Source organism: Rhopalosiphum padi, chromosome 2 (genome assembly GCF_020882245.1).
Source record: "Rhopalosiphum padi isolate XX-2018 chromosome 2, ASM2088224v1, whole genome shotgun sequence".
Classification (NCBI taxonomy): Eukaryota; Metazoa; Arthropoda; class Insecta; order Hemiptera; family Aphididae; genus Rhopalosiphum; species Rhopalosiphum padi.
The window spans coordinates 41,025,798-41,046,862 of record NC_083598.1 but is presented as its reverse complement, the minus strand read 5'-3'; the positions used below and the strand labels follow the sequence as shown (position 1 = coordinate 41,046,862).

Here is a 21,065-nt window from a genome sequence, read left to right as displayed (position 1 = left end):
TATTGTGTATATGAAAAATGAATATTAGGTACCTATTACCTAATGGAGAGGAGTTTAACTTTCTTATTATTATACGGTTACGAGCTACGATTATTACTGCCTATTATGATTTGAATTACGACTTATTGCTTGGGTGTTTTGTTTTTTGCACAGACATCTATAATATAATTACAAAAAAGTTTACTGTACACCGTTTTCAAGGCAATAGATGATACACGATAATAATTTAGGTATATAAAAAAAAAACTTAACAATCAAAATTGTCTTTAAAATTAATATGTTCTTTTTGCGTTTGTTGTAATATGGAGACGTGTGCGGTGTTACAAAAAATTTGAAGTTATTTATTATTATATTCATTTATAGGTAAAATCGTATGTGTGATAATATTATGATTGTATGAAATATGTTTATAGTTTATTACTGTTCCGTATCTCCGCGAATAAACGATAAATAAATAGTTTTAAAATAATTAATGATTTTTATAATAATAAATATTGATTATAGGTAACGATATTATAGTCTTTAAGAAATTTATTTGTACTGCAGTTCCTTTGAAATTTTATCATTTTTATTTTCAGATTACTCAGTTTACACGTGATCTATACATTATTATCTATATTGTAACTACCTAAGTAAGCCGTTTCTTTGAGTATATACTTTATAGGTACATTTAATAATAATAAAATTGTATTTATTTTGTATATTAGGTATATAGGTACATAATACAATTATATATATATATATATAATATATTATACCATTTCAGTATTACCTAATTAATATTTTATCAGTTATCTGCAGTTTTGTACTTTTACTCTCGTCTCTCGGCTATTCCCCACTTATATACCTACCTACTAATATTTTATACAAAACAAAAAACGTGTTATAGGTATGTAAAGTTATGTTGTCTGCTTGGTTACCATCGCCATGTGCTGTTATAACGCAATACCAGTGTGGAACACTCATCACTCCGTATTCACTATTCACTACTCACTAGTCTGCAGTGGTCCACAGTAGCTGACCTGGTGGTAGACGTTTACTGTGAATGTCTGTGCTAGATATTATTTAGTTATTATTTATTTTATGTAAATGTTAAATAAAACGGTTGTGATTTTCATTGAGTATGGTAATGACAATTATTTTCAAAGGTAAATATCCACAAATATCTTAACTTAATATATTATATATAGGTACTAAGTAGGTAACCTACTCAAAATATTAGCCATGTTATAAAATACTCTGTTAACGTGTTTTTTATTTGAGATTAAATTATTTAGAATGTATTATTAAGTATTAACATAACATAATATGCTAATAAAAATTATAGTGTACACTTATAGCCTATTATAGTATTATAATAAGTATATACGAATAATTATAAAACATTTTAATATATCTACCTACCTAGCTGGTAGTCGCGGTCCCGCGAATTACAATATTTATTATTTTATAAAACAAAACCTATTTACATATTATTTTAATATCTGTTCTAAAAATTACTATAATACATTTATACAACCTGTTTTATTATTGATTATTAATATATCATCAAATAAATAAATATTATCTTGTTCATAATGTATTTATAATTTATTATTCGTACTTACTTGTATGTAGTATGTTATAAGATTAAAAAAAAATGTAAAAATGATGGAAAAGTAAATTATTTTAAATTCATAATGAATAATGGAGTAGATATATTAGTTTTTATTCAAATTAAATAAATAAACAAAAATGTTATTTGTGCGTATTCATGCACACTGAACATGCACCACTGGCAGCCTTAAGTTTATTCTCTATGTCTATAGTATATATTAAATAATAAATTGTATTTGGTGAGTGGCTATTGTCTATTAGGCAGGGAAGGGGTAAACTATTATAAAAATACTAAATAGTAAATAGGAATGCACCACTTGTAAATGCAAACTCTTGCACACTTTTGAGATTTGAAATAAATATAATTTCAATTTAAACCTGTTAGAATGTTAGATAATCATGATATACGCTTAGTATTGAAATAATATATTATTTGAATTTAAAAATGGTAAACAAAACGCGTGTACGTATTTGCGTAGGTATACGGGTATAGTCTAGTTGATTGGCGTCAAATCGATTTAAGCTGTAGATTCGTTGATTAGTAGATAAATTTAAGATTTAAAGTTTTTAAATATTTCATTGTTTGTTTTCTTTCATTGCTCAATGGCTTTTAATTTTTGATTTTAAAAATTTGAGTAAATGTAAAATACTAAAAATTGTTGTCTGTATTGAAAAATTATGAAGTAAGAAATGTACGAACTGTTTTTATAAATTTAAAATACTTTATGTACCTAAATTTTAAAGATAATTATTTATTACTATATACGTTTATTGTATAGGTACATAGGCACTATTAGAAATTAGATCTTAGGTAAGTCTTCTATCGTAGATTTTTACTTTTAAATTTTAATAGTTATATAATACATTTTATACGGTTTACACCTTAGATAAATAATATTATTTGTTTTATCATGATTTGATACCAATTATTGGTATACAAATCATGTTTAGTTATTATATTTTATTATTATTATTGTATATCACTGTATTACGAAATAATTATATATAATATAATATTATAATTACAATATGCCATATTTGTATACTTGAAGTATAATAATATTAGCAATTTAAAATATAATATTATATATATGACATGTATGACTGTATGATAACCATATGAATTATAAAAATATTAACATTTTTAATTATATTATATCAGGTGAACTTATTATATTTTAGCATCTGTATTCTGTACACTATTAATATTATACAACTATACAACTATACAAGCTATATATGTACATTATAATTTATAAGAATAATTATAGTCTATAAAAGGATTAAATTAGGGGATATCAAAATTATGTATTTATTATAGAGTCGTTTTATCCTGATGTCTAGATTTAATAAAACTTTGATAATTAGGTAGACTGAGGCCCAATTTTTAAATTGTATGGATAAACTTGTTTATTTAATTATTTTTATTTTCAAGAGTATTTTAACATTATTTAGGAAACCACACTGATGAACTCATATGAAAATCCTATTTTTTCCAATTATATTTTCTTCTTTCGTTTTATTAAATAATTTATGAAAATTCTGGTATTACCTATGATTATTAACTATGATTATTTTAAAATAATAGTAAACTAGGAAATTATATTTTTAAATAATTGGGTGCAATTTACAATCCTTTTTTCCCCTTTTTATGGGTTGCAAATAACGTCATTGGTGTAACTTTAAAATTTGAACCGGGAGCGAAATTTTTAATGCATTAAATTTACTAAAATTATTTTATACATTTTTAAAAAATATTGTCGCATGTTTTATTGATTCAGAATTGTGTAATAATTTTGAATTATTAAAAAAATAAATATGTTTTAATAGTTTATTATAAAGTATTAAAATAAAAACATTGTATATACGTACATTTTGCTCGTTAGTTTCCCTTACGTAGTTTTCGAGAATTATAGACCGCCAGGCCCCTTAAGCAAACGGGCCCAGGTGCGCCCGCACCCCCTGATGATCCTTCTTGGCGCGTCACAGACGTAAAGTGTTGGCTAAATTATAATCGACGTTTTAATTATTTGTTGGCATTGGCAAATCTAGTTTGTTTACATTTACATTATTTTTTCATAGTAATATATTGTATTTTGTAACCATTATATGTGTTACCTATATGGCTATAATATAGCTGCTTATCAATTAAGTAAAAAGACTTAAGAGAATAAAAGACAATACATTTGCGCCGCCCCTAGACATATTATGTGTCTATATAGTATGTATCCAAAAATGTCAATCTGCCAAATCGCAACTTTTATTGTAATTTTTAATCAAATCCCTCTGTTTCACTTTTTTTTTTTAATTGCTCTCAACACGTTTTGTTATAATGTTACATACGTGTCGCGTGAATGAGAATTTAATGATAACAATTTTTCTTATTGTTATCATAATATTATTGCAAGGCTATTTTATTAATTAAACATTAAAATGTCTGATATTTAAAATGTATTATGTAACACATCATACTTGAACGTTGAAACATAATATTGCTAAGATATCAGCATAATATTATAATCAAACGTTTATTAGTAATTACTAGTTACTATACCTAATTTGTCTAAGTTGTAAATCCAATTAAAATAATTGATGATAAATTAGAGTTGTAAAGTGAGTTACTTATATTTTAAAGAAAATTCTTTTGTGAAAATATTCGAGTCTATTATTATAATATGTGCCTATAGAGCCTATTATACATAGTATCTCTATATACCTACTTAGTAGTTAGTACTTACCTAGTTATCTATAGGTAATTCAAACACAAATTACAATTATCAAATTCAAAGATCAAAAACTTTTATTTTATCACATAAATTGATTCCAACAAAGAATTACATAATACTATAACCTATGAATTATGATTGTTGTTCGTTGAGAACTATATATCTATAAATACAGGGTGCTTCTAGGTTTTTTATATAAACGTTGTAATGTAAAATGTAAATAATCTCATATTATAAATAATAATATTGAAAACCTATTTTATGATTTTTAAAGGCATTTATATAAATGATAATAATACTAAACCATTAAAAATGTTAATAATCATTTAAATAAAGAAATCAACCTTTATTATAAAGAATATAAATAATAAATTGACAGGATAGGAGTGATAAAATCAACAATTTAGTTGTAAATATTAAGATACGATTAGTTATAACAATATAACCAAGGAAAGGATCAGGTAATTCACATAGTTATGAATTTATATTTATTATGTTATATGTTCTGATTATTTTATTGATTGGTATACATAAAAGTATAATATTTATACTAATATTTTACATTTGTATTCATAACCACAGATATGTTGAACCCGAGTTGAGGTGTGCTTAGATTTTTTCCGGTAATACTCAAAAAACTAATTTACACTCGTATAGCTTTTAGCAGTGGTATATACTATATACATACGTATTATAATAATAACCTCCAACAACCGCGTTTATATAAAAAAATTAATATAATATATTTAGATGGGTTTCTAAACAACATGATCAATATGTTGTCATATGATTGTATTTCATATTTGATATTATTATGAAAATCAATTAATAAAATTAAGAGTGCATGAACCGCTCCAAGTGATTCTTAAATAGAAAAGTAAAAACTCCTAAAAAAAATTCCTAGTTTTTAGCACTTGTTATGTAGGAATGATTGTTATATTGTGCGCTTGCATCTCTGGTGACTGCAGGTCTCTCTCCTTAGACATTAATAAACGAATTTTCAACAGATGCTTTTTGAATAGTTATAGTAAAAGAACTAAATTTGTCTTAAATTGTTGAAAATATATATCTATAATTAATATTTATTAAGTTTTAGTACAAACTAAATCATAAGTAGTTATGATAAGTGATAAACTGATAACTATTGATATACTATGAAATATTATAGTAAAATAATTATTTGATTGTTATCTTAATTAATTTTAATAAATTGAATATAAATTGAATAAGTGTTAAAATAGAATCAAATTTGTATTTAATAAATAAAAATAATAATTTAAGTTAGTTATTTACTTTATAAACAATAAATAATTGATAAAATATATTAAGATAGATATTAGATATTATAGATTTATTAATATATTATTTTAATACATATAGCTATTATAGCTACATAACTTATTAATTGTATATAATTATATTATTTATATCGAATAGTTATGACACTTATAGACTATGTACCTTGAGGCTAGTATACTTACCTATATTATTATTTATCTTAAAAAAAATATTATATTTTAATTATCACCATTTGAATTTATATACACGCTAAACGTATAATTTTTCTTGAGATAAGGCAGACATAGTTAAATGATTGAATTTTTTATATATTTTTATATACCTATATTCGTATTATTACCGTGCGTGGAAGACACTTTATCATTTATTACCCAGTAAATTATTTCAATTCTGTTTGGTAGACATTAAACTAGACTAATGGGTTATGAATTACAATATTATTAACTCGTCTATTTTGCGCATGCGCAACACTACTTCATTTTTTTTTTATTAGTAATCCCTATTTTGAATATAATTTTCAAATGAATTATTTTTTTCAAGTAATTTTAATCTATAAACTTGTATTCTAATGTAAAAATTGCCAAAATTAGAGTTAATTATAATTTTAAAAAAAATGTAATCAATTTGACTTTTTTTTTCTTAGTTGTACACAATTAGGTGGGTGAGGGGCACTGTACAATTTTATCAAATATGGTACCAAAAAAAAAAAATATATATATATCAACAAACTATTTAATGTTTTTAATGCAAAAAAAAATAGCAAAACGGTCAATGAGAGGGGTCATGGCCCCCGTGTCCCCTCTGCAATGTATACGCCACTGATGTCATTCTAAACACCATATATCATGATAAATTATACATTTATTATTTATAAATTATAAAATATTTACTATAAATGAATTATTACTTATTTATTACTTTAATAATAAATGTTATCATTTGGTATTATTACAACGAAATACGTAGGTACAACTAAAAAAAAAATTAAAATTTATTGATACATTTTTTTTAAAATTATACCTAGCTCTAATTTCGCCAATTTCGGGTTGATAGATCAAAATTGCTTAAATAAAAATGATTATTTCGGAAAATGATATTCAAAATGGAGGTTATCATTAAAAAAAAAGTTGTGTTACGCATGTGCAAAATACATGAGTTAAAAGAATTGTAAGTCATAAGAATTTATAATCCATTAGTTTACCAGGTTTACGTAGTTTAACGTCCCGCAAAAAGAATTGAAAAATATTTACAGGGTAAATATGAGTGTACCTTGTTTCCGAAGACACGCGGTATATATATATGTTACAATAATAATATTTTATTTTATTTCCATTTATATTATTCTTAAAATTAAACCTTTTTAAATTTCTTTGAAAAATAGGTATATGTACTTATTACTAATATGATATAAGAACAAAAAAAAAAAATTCAACTACAACCACTTAAGCCATACAGGTATATAAGTAGTAACTAGTAGTAACTAATAAATAGGTAGGTATACGATGTGGTGTCACCACCCAATCGTGGCCTAAAGTGACCTTTTTTCCTTCTCAAATTTTAGTTGCAGCCCGTACATATAGTAAGTAGGAAATACTGTTTTCATTATTACTCTATGGTTTTTATTGATTATCAAACAAAATAAGTATTCGTATTGTATCCTTACGTATTTTTATATTAATATAATATAAGTTATAACACAATGCATTCCCGAGAGTTACCAATTCTCCGTATAAATAATTTAACAATATAAAGTTTTCATGCAAAATTCAATTTGTTATTTTATTGTTTAATATTTAAATCCAGTTTATTATTTCAATTTTTAAAAATTTTAAAACAATGCAACACATGTTTAACCATTAAAACATTTATGTCATTTATTTGTTCCATTCATTTTCAAATTTACAAAAATTATGCTGAGTTGACCGTATTAATCAATTTCCAAGAGATAAGATTGACTAATATTTTAAAAGTTGATATTTATCTGATGATGCGTGACCTACCTATTATAATTAAATACTTATGATTAAAGATTCTGTCACGCATAATTACCGTAATATCAGTATTCAGTAAATAATATTTAGGTAGATACATAGGTACTTTAGTACTTAAGAACTTTTAACTAATCCAGGTATCCAAGTATGAAGTATCAAACACGTAACTTCATAAAGACAATACGATGACTTACTTTTTTTACTAAAAAATTATTAATTTATTAAGCTTATCAAAACGTAATTGTTTCTAATAGTGTTATCTAAGATCAATCAATATCCGTTGATCATTATTCATTACCTATTCAGTATTCATTAGAGCATTGATATTTGACTCTAAAATCTATAAAAACTATAAAAGACTATGAAATATATGAATGTGAATCTGTATTTCTGTGATAATTGTGTATGTGTAATGTATATATTAATTTTTATACTATTATATAGGCAGGTACAACAATAATAATTGTTAACATATTATACTGCCTTGGGAGTCGAAATAATGAAATACCTACATTATTGTATTATCATACTATTTTAATACCGTAAATTATGCTATATAATCACAAAAAATGAATAAATTACACATCAGTCAATACAATGTTAGTTTGTTACAAAGTTACACGTAATATAATAAATATCATGATTTAAGTAATTAAGCAATGATACTAAATACACGAGCCTACACAATATATTATACCATTGTCCATTATCTACTTATATCTAATATACTTTGTATTTATAATATTAAAAATATTCGTATAATTATTCTTATTTTGCGATTAGCATTTTTATTATCACTTATTATTACTTTATTTGTATTGTTAAGTATTATTGCTCTAAAAACGTTCACAGTATTGACCATTGGTCTAAGGCATAGTCTATGCCGCATAGATGAAAATGACAAAACATTGATTTTATAATGATGTATATTTTTGACGTTTTTGTATGTCATTACTCATTTGGCAGGTGGAGGGAGCTTTGAAAGAAGGAAAATTCAAAATACTGATATCTTTATGCAAAATTAGTTTTTGGTAAATTGATTTTAATCGCAATAGATATAGGTACAGACAATTTTCACCTAATTTTTTTATTAATATGTTTTAAACATGGTATAATTTTCTAAACATGTTGACATTTTTTTAGGTTTTTTATCTATAATATCTATAAATATCGATAGTATTATATCAGTGATGATTTGAAATTTACGTAAGTTTATTATAATAATTTATATATACAGTATACACAATGACAGTTTCAAATGTAATATTTTTTGCATAAACGTATTAAAACTTATGACTTATAACTTACTAATATAGTAATGTCAGTATGTCACTGGACACTGATCTGCAGTGTGATCACTGTATACATATAATTAGTAAAATGTTTAATGTATATTAAAAACGGAATCACAGAATAAAATATCAATTTAAGCAATCTCCTCTGTGTGTACACAGTTTAATAAAACCGGTTTTTTAAGTACGACCACGAGAATTTGTGCAAGTAAAATATTATAGGTATTTCATAATATTTTATCATAAGCAGATAGCAAGGCTATACTCAGAATACATTTTTTTTTCTGTATTTGATGGTGGGTTATACAAATCTTAGTAAGTGTTGTATAAAATAAATAATAATGATGAAATAATTACTAAGTTTTTTTAATGCGAGGAAATTTCGAGGGCAAATTTTGAACCCAATGACAGTATATTATTTTCAATAATGGCTCCTGCACATTTACTGTGGTAACTAATAATAATTTATTTATTTTATTTGATAGCAAATTTTGTATTTTTGTAGTTATTACTGTAATACTGTTACTACCTATAGTAATAATTATAATAAGCTATAATTTGCCATGCTCTCCCAACATTACTGCACCATTATAAATAGGTAATATAATCTTAATTTTAATTCAGCTTTAAATTTTAATGTGTACATCAGATTAGATTGATACTATTAGCTATTACCATCATTTTTAAATTCTATATTTTTATACGCACTAATAATTAAGAACTGTCATTTGTCAAATATTTTAATACTTAAAAACCATTATCAAAAATTAACTGTTTAATCTTTTACTTATCAACCTACCCTTTACAAGCGTTGCTTGTCGACTGAAGATTACTAATTAATCATTTAATTATAGATATATTCGTGAACTATGTTTTGTAACACTTGTTAATAACATGTTAGGTGATTTTCTGGTTAAGAAGTAAAGTAATTTCATTGGTGATTTCCATGTTTGCCGAGTACTAATTCATCAATTCTCAGACCTCAGTTTTCCAACACCCAATTCACCGATAGTCAGCTAGTAATCATCTCGCTTTAATAAAAATAAATATATTACATAGTTATCAACAGGGCTCGGGACTTATAGCACTTAAAATCATTAAATTAAGCATTTAAAAAACTTAAATTTGAGCAAAAATATTTGCTAAATTTAATATAATTAAATATTACAAAAAATATTGAAACAAAATGATTAGGAAAAGTTTCAAACTAAAAAATCAAAAAAAAAAAAAATCTTTATATTAAAAAAAAATTCAAACTTCACTGACATTTTGCCGTATTGCTTATAGATTTTCAGAGGGATTTTCTGAAAAAACTATAAAAAGTTTTTACTGGTAAAAAAGCAAAAATAATCTGCAGAAAAACTGAAAATAATCATATTTTTAAAAAATCATCATTGAGAAAAGCAAAAAAAAAGCACTTTCAAATTTCATAATTGAACGTGTTTTAACATGACATACACTTCCATAGCACTATTAGCACTCTGCTACTTTTTAAGTCAATCCATAAAAATAAGTAAATACTTTAAGTCCCAAGCCCTAGTTATGAATAAATATGCCTATATGAGTTATACCTACTATTCCAATTCGCTTATAACCAGTATTCATCTCGTTCTAATAATATTATTTATATACACTATACATATACATCATACATAAAAAGAAATATACCAATACCATTTTATACACCCTTTCAATAATAATATATGATATGGAATTATATTGTATCAACATATACTCAATTACATTAATTTCGTTTTCTTTTAACCTGAAAAATATATGTAAATATGTATATATAAAATATAAAAAATATATACTATTTTACGTAGTTATCATTCTTCAACATTTGTTATCGGTTCTTACGAAATTTTAAATTTTATTTTGGTTTTGGATTTCCCCTACATTTTTTTAATGTTGCACCACTGCCATAATTATCCACGAATTTATGCTACTCGTTTTATCCACGTTTTCAGTCTATTCTATGTATATAATATTTTTCACTATAATAAGTAAGTTCTGATTTGTGTCTTTTTTTAAAAACCATTAAAAACTGTTTTTTTGGTCATAAAACCGTAATCGGGAAATTGGGAGCCTGCGAATTAGGAACAAACCATTTCATTTAAATAGGTAGGTAAGTAGGTAACAAATAAAATAACTTCATTACCACCCTTTGAAAGCCGCTTATCTAATATTAGAATTACTAATACCTATAGGTATACCTATATTATATTGTACATGTATATTACCTATGCTTGTGCTGTGTGTATTATCTTACAATATTATGGTTTATAAAAATATTTACAAAATGTTATCACATTTTCAGATATTTCTCTGGCTCTTTCAAATAGAATTTAACATCAAAATACATGGAGTCAAATGAAAAAACAAACTTAATAACTAGTCATCATGTATACAAAAATTACTCGAGTAAACCACCCCATTTGCACTATACAAGTGCAATAAGCAGAGTGGTTAGTATCTATCTATAAAATCAACTATATAGATTGTATTAAGTTATTTTTATTTTATAAAAATAAGTAAACTTTATTATATCTACGACCTACCTACCCATTATTTATTTGATTATTTAATTAGGTAGGTGGGTTATTTTGTATTTAATAATTTTATTCACATTAAACATAAATATATATTTTATTGTTGAAGGTATTAATAAATTAGCCAATTTATTACCTATAGTACAATAGTATTTTTAATATTATCGATTAGGTATGTACTTATTATATGTTATGCGATTTTTATTTATTAAAACAAATTACAACATTCATTTCATTGTGTTTAGTGCCTATTTATTTTGAATTAAACTTTGTTCTATTCAGTTTTATGCTTAGATAAGTATATAATATGATAATTAATATCTCATCAAAGACTATTAAAATATATACTTATTTTTTAATTTCGTAAAATATTCTTATCGATCACTAATTATTATTTATTGTTTGTCTCAGTTATGGCTAGCATGGGTAGTAACAATGCCATGCGTGGCGCCGGGCATGAGTATTGGATATTCTGCTATTGTGTTGGACCAATTGCAATTATCATTGGACGAACAATCTTGGTTTGGTATTTATTTACATTTTTTTTTACACAATTTTACCGTGCCTACTTGCATTGGTATTAGTACTCGTATATTATGTAATAATACACAGAAAAAAATTCAATCGCAATCGCCAATTGTTACCTATAAATCGGAATTTTCTTTGTTTTCCGGTGCAGCTAGTCTGCCGTCCACGATGATGCCGATCGGTTGCCTGTTGAGCGGGCCGCTGATCGACAAGCTCGGCCGGAAGACGGCGCTGATGGTGACCAACCTGCCGTCTTTCCTGGGTTGGCTGCTATTGTCCAAGCAACCGGCCAGCCTGTACGTGCTGTACGCGGGCCAGTTGCTGGTGGGCCTGTCCGTGGGCCTGTCCACGACCCCGGCCACGGTGTACGCGGCCGAGTGCATCACGGTCAACTACACCGGGCTGCGCGGATGCTTCACGATAATGACGTCCGTCATGCTCAACTTCGGCATGTTCCTCACGTACCTGCTGGGCACGCTGATGCCCGCGTACGTGGTCGCTTACGTGGCGGCGTTCGTGTCGTTCACCGCGTTCATATTCATCGGCACGCTCATACCCGAGAGCCCGCCGTGGCTGTTCGGACAGGGCCGCCGCGTGGACGCCGAGTTCTCGCAGAGGGTGTTGCGCATCGCCCAGCCCATACTGCAAACGTCCCGGGCCAAGTCGCTGGACGGGGACTCGGCCGCCTTGGTGCGCGTCCGGTCCCGGATCGTGGACAGGCTGTTCGAACCGGACGTCTACAAGCCGATGGCGATAATGACGACGTTCCTGTTCTTCCAGCAGTTCAGCGGTTCGTTCGTGTTGACCGCGTACATGGTCCAGCTGCTCAGCGGCCTCGGCGTGACCGTGAACGGCTACCTGGTGACGCTGCTGGCCGGGTTCACCAACCTGGCCGCCATGATCCTGCTGTCCGTGTTGCTCACCCCGGTTCGGGTTCAAGGAGCTGTCCTACGTGTCGTGCGCCGGCTACGCCGCGTCCATGGTGCTGCTGGCCGTGTTCCTGCAGTTCTACGGCGGCGGCGACGCGCTCGTCATCAACGTGGTGGTCATCGGTTGCGTGTTGCTCAACATGGCCATGAACGGGCTGGGACTGCGGCCCATACCGTACGCCATGCTCGGTGAGGTGTTCCCCACCGACGTGGCCGGCGTGGCCGGTTCCATCGTCGCGTGCATGTCATCCGTGTTCAACTTCATCGCCATCAAGACGTACCCGTACCTGCGCATATGGCTGGGCCCGGGCGTGTTCGCGCTGTACGGAGCGCTTGGGCTGCTCACGCTCGTGTTCGTCGCGACAATCGTACCGGACACCCGGGGCAAGACCATCAAGCAGATCAGCGACGAGTTTCTGCGGAAGAAGCCAACAGACAGCGTTATCGAATACCGGAAGAGGAGCTGCACAGCGGACGAAGTGTTTTGAACGATGCACACGACGTGTCTATCTTATAATATTTTGATTTTCTAGGATCTCATTTTTCATTATATCGTTATAAATATAATATTATGTGATTTCTTTTTTTTTTTTTACGTTCGTGACGATTGTTATTGATTAATATAAATTATAATATTATAACATAATGTAATATGTATTATCATTTATAGTGAAACGCGTTTCGAAAAATAGGTGATTACCATTCTGTGATGGTCAGTGGCGCCCAATATATATTTTTCAGGTGTAGCAAGAAATAATTCTACCCACCCACCCACCCCCTTATAAACTCAAAAGTCAAAATAATATTATTTTAATTGATAATATTAGTAAATATTAAGGTACCAACCAATATAATCTGTTTTGTCAGAATAAGGTGTATTCATTTTTAGAGATATACCAATATACATTAATATACATTCATACCAATATGTAACAGGCATTATATTTTTTAAATTCATTAAAACCTTCAAAATAAAAATTTATTTTCGAGTGTTATGTAAATAGTATACAGTATAGGTGGTTTACTGTTTATTTCAAACGGTTTACGAAATATAAAGCATGAACAAAATACAATAACATTATCATTATTTTATAAAAATAATTAATTTCTATAAGTTTCTCATATGCTAGGTAATCTGATTTATGATAGGTAAATAGATCAAACTGACTTTTGTCATTTCTCTCGGCAGTACTTCTTGTATATCTAGAGCAGATCTAAAGCTCGTTTTTAAGACAATATTATATTTTTGGCTAGTCACGCTTTTTCACTACTCACGCATGATATTATCCAAAAATCAATAGGTAATTAAAATGAAAAATTGTCTAGGTTTTTTTGCTAACTCGATTATTATTTCCTCTGGGTCAATGTGTATGTATTTGTAGATAGTTAACATAGTTAATCCATTTAATCTATCCTGTTTTATGACAAATAATAGTTATTAATTAATTATAATGAAAATGTAATGACAATCGTTTTATGACAATGCATAAAAAATATAAGTTGTTTTTTTTTTTATTATTCTTATTTCTTACTTTAGACATTGTATTTCTTAATTACGTCTTTATCTGTTTAAAGATAATAACATCCGCTCAGGTGTGGTGGTGAAGACAGGCAATGTAGATTCATAAAATGTTGATAATTTTAAATATATTAGAAAATAAATAATAAATTAGCATCACTTTCAGCAAGAGCTTAAAGAGTTAATTTTGGAACATTATTAATTTGCATCTCCACAACTTTAGCTCAACCAGTAAAATTTCAAAGTTTTCTACATCTGGTGAGTGGTGAATCGTGAATATCGTGCATACTGGAACCTTAATAATTTCTGTTAGGTTCCTAAAAAAGCTAGTATTTAGGTTCCTTTTCAGTTTTTAAATTTGGGTTTCGGTTTCATTTCGGTTCTTAAAAAATGAAAAATACGTTTCCTGTTTTGGTTTTATGCTTCCGTAAAAAAATTTGGTTGTTTCGATTTTTATAAAAAATATTATAAAATATTATAGTAATGTCAATTGGCCTTAATTATGAGTTTATGACAGGTTAATACCAATTTTCAACCAGATATCCTACCAATTATTTAGGACAAAGGAAAAGAATAAATAAGTAAAACAATTACTAAACAGTAAACACTATACTTAATACACATAACACATTTTAAATACCCTTTTTTTTTAAATTTTTGTATCTAAATTACTTTAATTGTTATGAATTATTTACTAATTACCACTTATTGTATTAGTATTCGGTATTTCAAATTTTAAAATGTCACCAACTTTGTAGGTATTTGTTATTACTGCATACTATATCTATAATATACTACAAAACCAAAATTAATTGTAAAAAATGTTTACAAAAAAGTAACGGTTCCGGTTTTTAAATTAATTTAAATTAGAATTTCGGTTCGGTTCTGGTTCCAAAACAGGTTCTTTCGGTATTTTTCCACTCCCTGGTATAGTGGTATCGCGTATAAATGTATGATACTATGATAGATATAATTTGAGAGCCAAGGTTATGACGTAGTGGATTATATGCATGATTATAACATAGGTACCTAATATTAAATATTTGTAATTACTAATTGTATAATCAAATAATCTTATATTGATTATAAGTCAACGCATTAAACATTGTATAAAAAAAAAGGCTCTGCGGGGATTTATCCCCATCATCCCACCACCATAACTACGCCACTGTAAAGATAAAATAAGTTCTTTACAATAGTGACCACTCTTCAACATCTATAATATTGTATTACATTGTTTTTAATGTTTAATACTTATTGTATGATAATATTTGTCATTTGGTAGCAATAATATGTTAAGTTTATGGTAGCCAATGGTAGATAACAAATGTCAAAAATGAAAGAAACAGCGAAAATATTTTATATAATTAAAATACAGGCAAGCAATGATGCCCTACTATTAAATGATGTAAAAATAAAATATCTAAACATGTATATAACAAACTTCAATGGTTAGAAAGACTTAATAGACTTATGCTGGGTTAGTGGGTTGCATGTCAATCATTAGGTAAATCGTAAATATTTAATGAATCAATAATGAACTAATAGTTAATGGTCCTTTTAACGTGATTTAGTGGTCCATAATTGATCCATTAAGTTTTATTAAGTCAATAAATTAATCAATTTTCTTGCAACTTAGCATTAATTAAAAAAAATTATAATGATAGGTACTCGTAATAACTCAGAATATTATCCGTGTTCCAGAAATACGGAAAAACATGAAATAACAATCAAAGTAAAAAAATATATTGATAACATTTTTTCATTTACAACAGAAATTACATGATACATTAGGTACTGTATAACACTATAACACGACTGGTCACTGGTCCTACAAAAATTAGTGGGTTAAAAATTCATATTTAAAAATAATTTGTTGTAATTCATATAGAAAGGTTTTATTTATTTTAAGATTATTAACCTTTGGACTTTTTGAGGCCACCATACCCGCAGTTACAATTGTGTGTAGTGCGTAGTAACCTTTAATAATAGTGAATTGATCTATTTCTAAACTTAAAAGTAAGAACATTATCTATGATTTTATAGGAGTCTTATTAAAATTTTAATTTTAAGTGAGTTATAAGAATTTTTAAATTGTATATCTTTCTTAATCATAATTTTAACATTTAACTTTTAAAAAAATTAAGAGAACATATGGCATATAATTAAATTTCTGTTTTCAATATAACAATGTTGTAAATACATTTTTAACACTTAATATGTACAAGTCATAAGTATGTGAAATAGTCTTTGTAATCAATCGTAGTATTATACTTGAAAAATGATCATCTGCCTTAAAATTAAAATATCTTAAAAAAACATCAAAAAGTATTATACAATAATATGGATATTTGATGATATCCAATTAATATGCAATCCACCAACATTTAAACTGACAAAACTTAATGTTCACTGCTGAACATAAATTTGTGGTGCCTTCTTGGAAACGGAAATATTTTTCTGAATAAAATTAGCATTTGACATGGAATAGTAAATTTTTATTCAATAGTATAATATAAAACTGATTTAATATACTATTTAGTATTATTGTTTTATGTAAACTAAGTCTAATATTAAAATAAATAAGTTATATAGGTACATAAAATAGGCAAGAACACATTATTGTGTACATTAATAATTTTTATTGGATTATATAATGTAATAATGGTTTTAATTAAAATAAAACTTCTTAATTTAAAGATGATAACATTTATATTATAACTATGCAAGCAATCACAGTTTAGTGGCAGAATGATACAAAATAAAACCTAATTGGCTTTGGATAAAAATGAACTTAAAAAAGTACAGTATATGATCAACAATCAACATATTAAAAGCTGTTTAATACTAACAATATAAATTTAAAGAAATACTTTTTTTTGTAAAATCATTTTGCTTTTGACACTGACTTGATTTCTCCAAATTTAATACCATACATTACCAATATCATTCTTTTAATTATCATATTGTTTCATTTTCAATATAAATAAATTCTTCTCAGTAATCATACTTAATAATTAGGTATATAATAAGCATAACCTTATAAAAAAAAATACATGCATACATTTAAATAGTTTATAAGTTAAATCAATTATATTGCATACATTTTAATTTATTATAATAACTAATAATAAGTTTAAAATGAACATGTAGAATAAGATCATATTTTCCCATGTCATGCAAAATCCTATTTGATCATAAGCTTCAGCAGTCAGCCAGTTGATATTATGTGCTTAGTGTATTAATTTAACAAGAGAAAGAAAATATCTAAAGTATTTCTAGGTCACAGTGTCTTATTTCAGGGAATTTTGATCTTAGCTGCCATTCTATTCTATCAATCTCTCCACCAATCATGTCGATTATATTTTCACTATGTTTCAATAAGAATGCTTCAGCACAGTCTGCATTTTCAATACCCTTCACTTCTGCCATCAATGCTTCAGGATCAAGTCTATCAAGGTATTGTTTAGCCAATTCTCTTCCATCAAAATCCAATTCAGCTTTATATCTAATCAAACTGTTTCCCATATCAATGCCTTTGACATCGTGAATAGCCCTTATCATGACATCAGATTCTAATTCAGCATTAATTTTATTTAAATATGTCAGACTAATAGAACGGCCGACTATAGCCGAGGTGTTAGTATAAATAATGAAGGAAGCAACTGTGCCCAAAATGCCACCAACTAGTAATGATCCAACAGCATCTGGTATAGGAGTATTTAAGTATGAAGTTAATGACATACATACAGCGGCCACTCCAATTGATAATACAGCAGCACAATCTTCTAATAACACAACATTGACAGTTGGATCATGACCTCGTAACACATATTGCAAGAAAGAAATCTTTGATTCTTTGGAACATTTTTTAATATTATTGATAGCAACTGCTAATGTTGCTCCTTCAGATATAAATGAGCCACCAAGTACAAAATATGCCCAAAATAGAGAATCTAATGGTTCAGCATGAATAAGTCCTGTTACACCGTGGTAAATAGAGAGTCCAGAGCCGATACAAAAGATTCCTACTCCAGATATTAAAGAAGCAACATATTTCATGTTTGAATACCCATATGGATGATATGAATCTGCTATTTGTACCGATTTATAAATACCAAATGCAAGAATGACTTGATTAATTGTATCAGCCATTGAATGTATACATTCTGAAAACATGCTGTGACTTCCAGTATAAAACCAAGCCAAACCTTTGAAAATTGTATTCATACCATTTATGAAGACAGCTGTCAAGACAACACGACCAGAGTCACCGAATAGCCCTGATGATTTTTGTGTTTTGAGATCATTTTTATTTAGAGTCTGTCGACGGTTATTTCTTCTATGTGCTTTAATTGTGAACATTGTTTGTTGTTTTTTTTTTCTCTCAATTTCTCTCTTAATTAATTGAGTTACCAAACCTTCCTGAGACCCCCAAACTTCAGATGCTTTGGCTACAACATCTTTTCGCCAATAAACATTTATTGGGGGCTCATCGTCAAAAGGAGATCGCCGTTTGATAGTTTTAAGGCCTTCTAGATCAGTTGATTTCAACATGAACTCGGTCATTGCACGACGAGCAGTAATATAATTTCTATCAACAGATTTTTCAGGTCTTTGAACTTTATCGACATTTTTTTCAAAGCTTACTTTATCTAACACAGTTTTAACTGGAACACTTTTCAATAACGGGTCTTTTTCTTCTGGTTTTGCTTTTACATCATCATTGCCATCATCATTAATGGAAGAAAAACATCGAATTGGCCATAATTGGTTTTTTGCAATAGAAATCTCATGAGTTTGGTATCGAGTAACATACCGCGATAACTTGCGAATTAATATAGCATCACTTTTCATAGATGATATGATGCATTTGCAAGGCATCCCAAGATTTTTGTAGAACAGCGTCATTTTATTCCTAAAATAAAAGATAATAAAGTTATAATAAATTTCAAACATTAACCAAAATAGTATAGGTTTCTTATTTCTCTTATAATTTTCTAAATACATATTAATGTACTTTATAAATATATTATTGTAGTAAATAGGCAAGGTAAGTTATAGTGTTTTTCCATTTTTTTGATAAAGAACTTTCTTAAATAAATATTGGGCAACTAAAAAAATATCTTCAACTACTCTATTTACGTTACACATTGAAATTAGCTTTAATAAATGAAATATTAGGTAAGACATTAGGACAATTCATGATTATACCTAATATTATATTTTTGTTGTAAGATAATTTAAAATTATCTTCAGTAATTTCCAAACTAGTCTTCATTAAACAAAGATGCAACTACAATTATAATCTTTAAAATATTCAATTAGTATTAGGTATACATCATACAATTATTTTGTAAATTGTTAATTTAAAAACTTGAACAAACATTTAAATTATTAATTCCTTTACAGATAGTATATAATATAAAATCATTTTACTTACCTAATTTATACTTTTTGTAACAAATTATAGCTTTTGATAGACGTTGTTTTAGGTTTCCAGTGTAGACCAATATTCCTCCAAGGAGATTATCTACAACAAAATGAAGTATTACATTGTGTAATAATACTTATAGAAGCAAGAAAATTCTTAATATAGGCACAGAAAGTTATTTCATAACTTAAAAAAAAAAAAATGTAATGTATTATACTATAAATAATAAAACTGACTGTTTGAAATATAAAAAAAAAAAACCGAGAAAGTTAAAATGTCTACAAACGTATAACTATTCTAGCCAAATATGATTAAATAATACATACTTATCATTAATGTTTTATTCTATATTCATATATTTTGACTCAAGTATACATTAATTATATCACTTAATAATAATAATTTACTGTAGATATTATTCACGCGTGAATAACAAAATAAATATTTAAATTGTTATTAAATTATAAAAATTGTACAAAAGAAATAGTTAAGTCACAGCACTACAGCAGTGTAAGGTAAATATTTTTATACATTTACTTTGTAAAAAATCTATATACCTATTTCTAAATAAATAAAATTGCTGCCGATTAGGAAGAATCATAATTAATAAAATACTAATATGGGATGTGTTATTAGAAATAGTATGCTAACATTAGATAAGTAAAAAGTAAGTAACTGAAAAAATTCTTTTTTAAAAAAATAATTATTTCATTCAACAATAATATCTTTCAGGTAGTCATAAAGACTATAATATGAAGTAGACTAATAGATACAATTAGGTACAGTATGCTCACAAAAACATTAAAATTAAACCAAAATAATATGTATTATTTATTATGTAATAACATATAATATGATTTACTTACCAATATGTATGATAAGCTAAGTTATCATAGTCTCGAGATTCTCTCGTCTTGTTTGTCTAGTGTACTAAACATGCCAATTGTGAAGTTTTGTAGTACAAATATCATCGACCTTCGTTCTCGTAAACATTATGACGGCCAACAATTGGTACTTGGCCGACAGCCGTGTTATTATATTATAACAATTTCGAAACGAAACGATTAAAACCGAACTGCAATTAGCTTACCTATTGAGCAAATTTCTTACATTTCACTTTTCTCGCTCGATAGTCACTGAATCACGTCTTCTCTGCAACTCTTCTAAAACACTCAAAACACTGAATCAGTCGTGAATCC

The 21,065-nt window shown here is 27.6% G+C and overlaps 2 protein-coding genes across 2 annotated transcripts; one reads left to right on the top strand and one right to left on the bottom strand.

The window, feature by feature from the left end:
• Positions 1-942: 942 nt before the first annotated feature.
• On the top strand, positions 943-13,559 carry LOC132923281 (facilitated trehalose transporter Tret1-2 homolog). The gene is given in 5 exon segments (XM_060987164.1): positions 943-1,148; positions 11,225-11,372; positions 11,868-11,982; positions 12,136-12,908; positions 12,910-13,559. Coding segments are annotated over 4 exon segments (1,485 nt in total). The 5' UTR covers positions 943-1,148; positions 11,225-11,267; the 3' UTR covers positions 13,402-13,559.
• Positions 13,560-16,156: 2,597 nt separating this feature from the next.
• Positions 16,157-21,062, bottom strand: LOC132923280 (proton-coupled zinc antiporter SLC30A9, mitochondrial). Its single transcript, XM_060987162.1, has 3 exons — positions 20,733-21,062; positions 19,876-19,965; positions 16,157-19,350 (listed from the first exon to the last, which is right to left on the bottom strand). The coding sequence occupies exon 3, from the start codon at positions 19,341-19,343 to the stop codon at positions 17,700-17,702; it is 1,644 nt and encodes a 547-aa protein (XP_060843145.1). The 5' UTR covers positions 19,344-19,350; positions 19,876-19,965; positions 20,733-21,062; the 3' UTR covers positions 16,157-17,699.
• Positions 21,063-21,065: the final 3 nt, after the last annotated feature.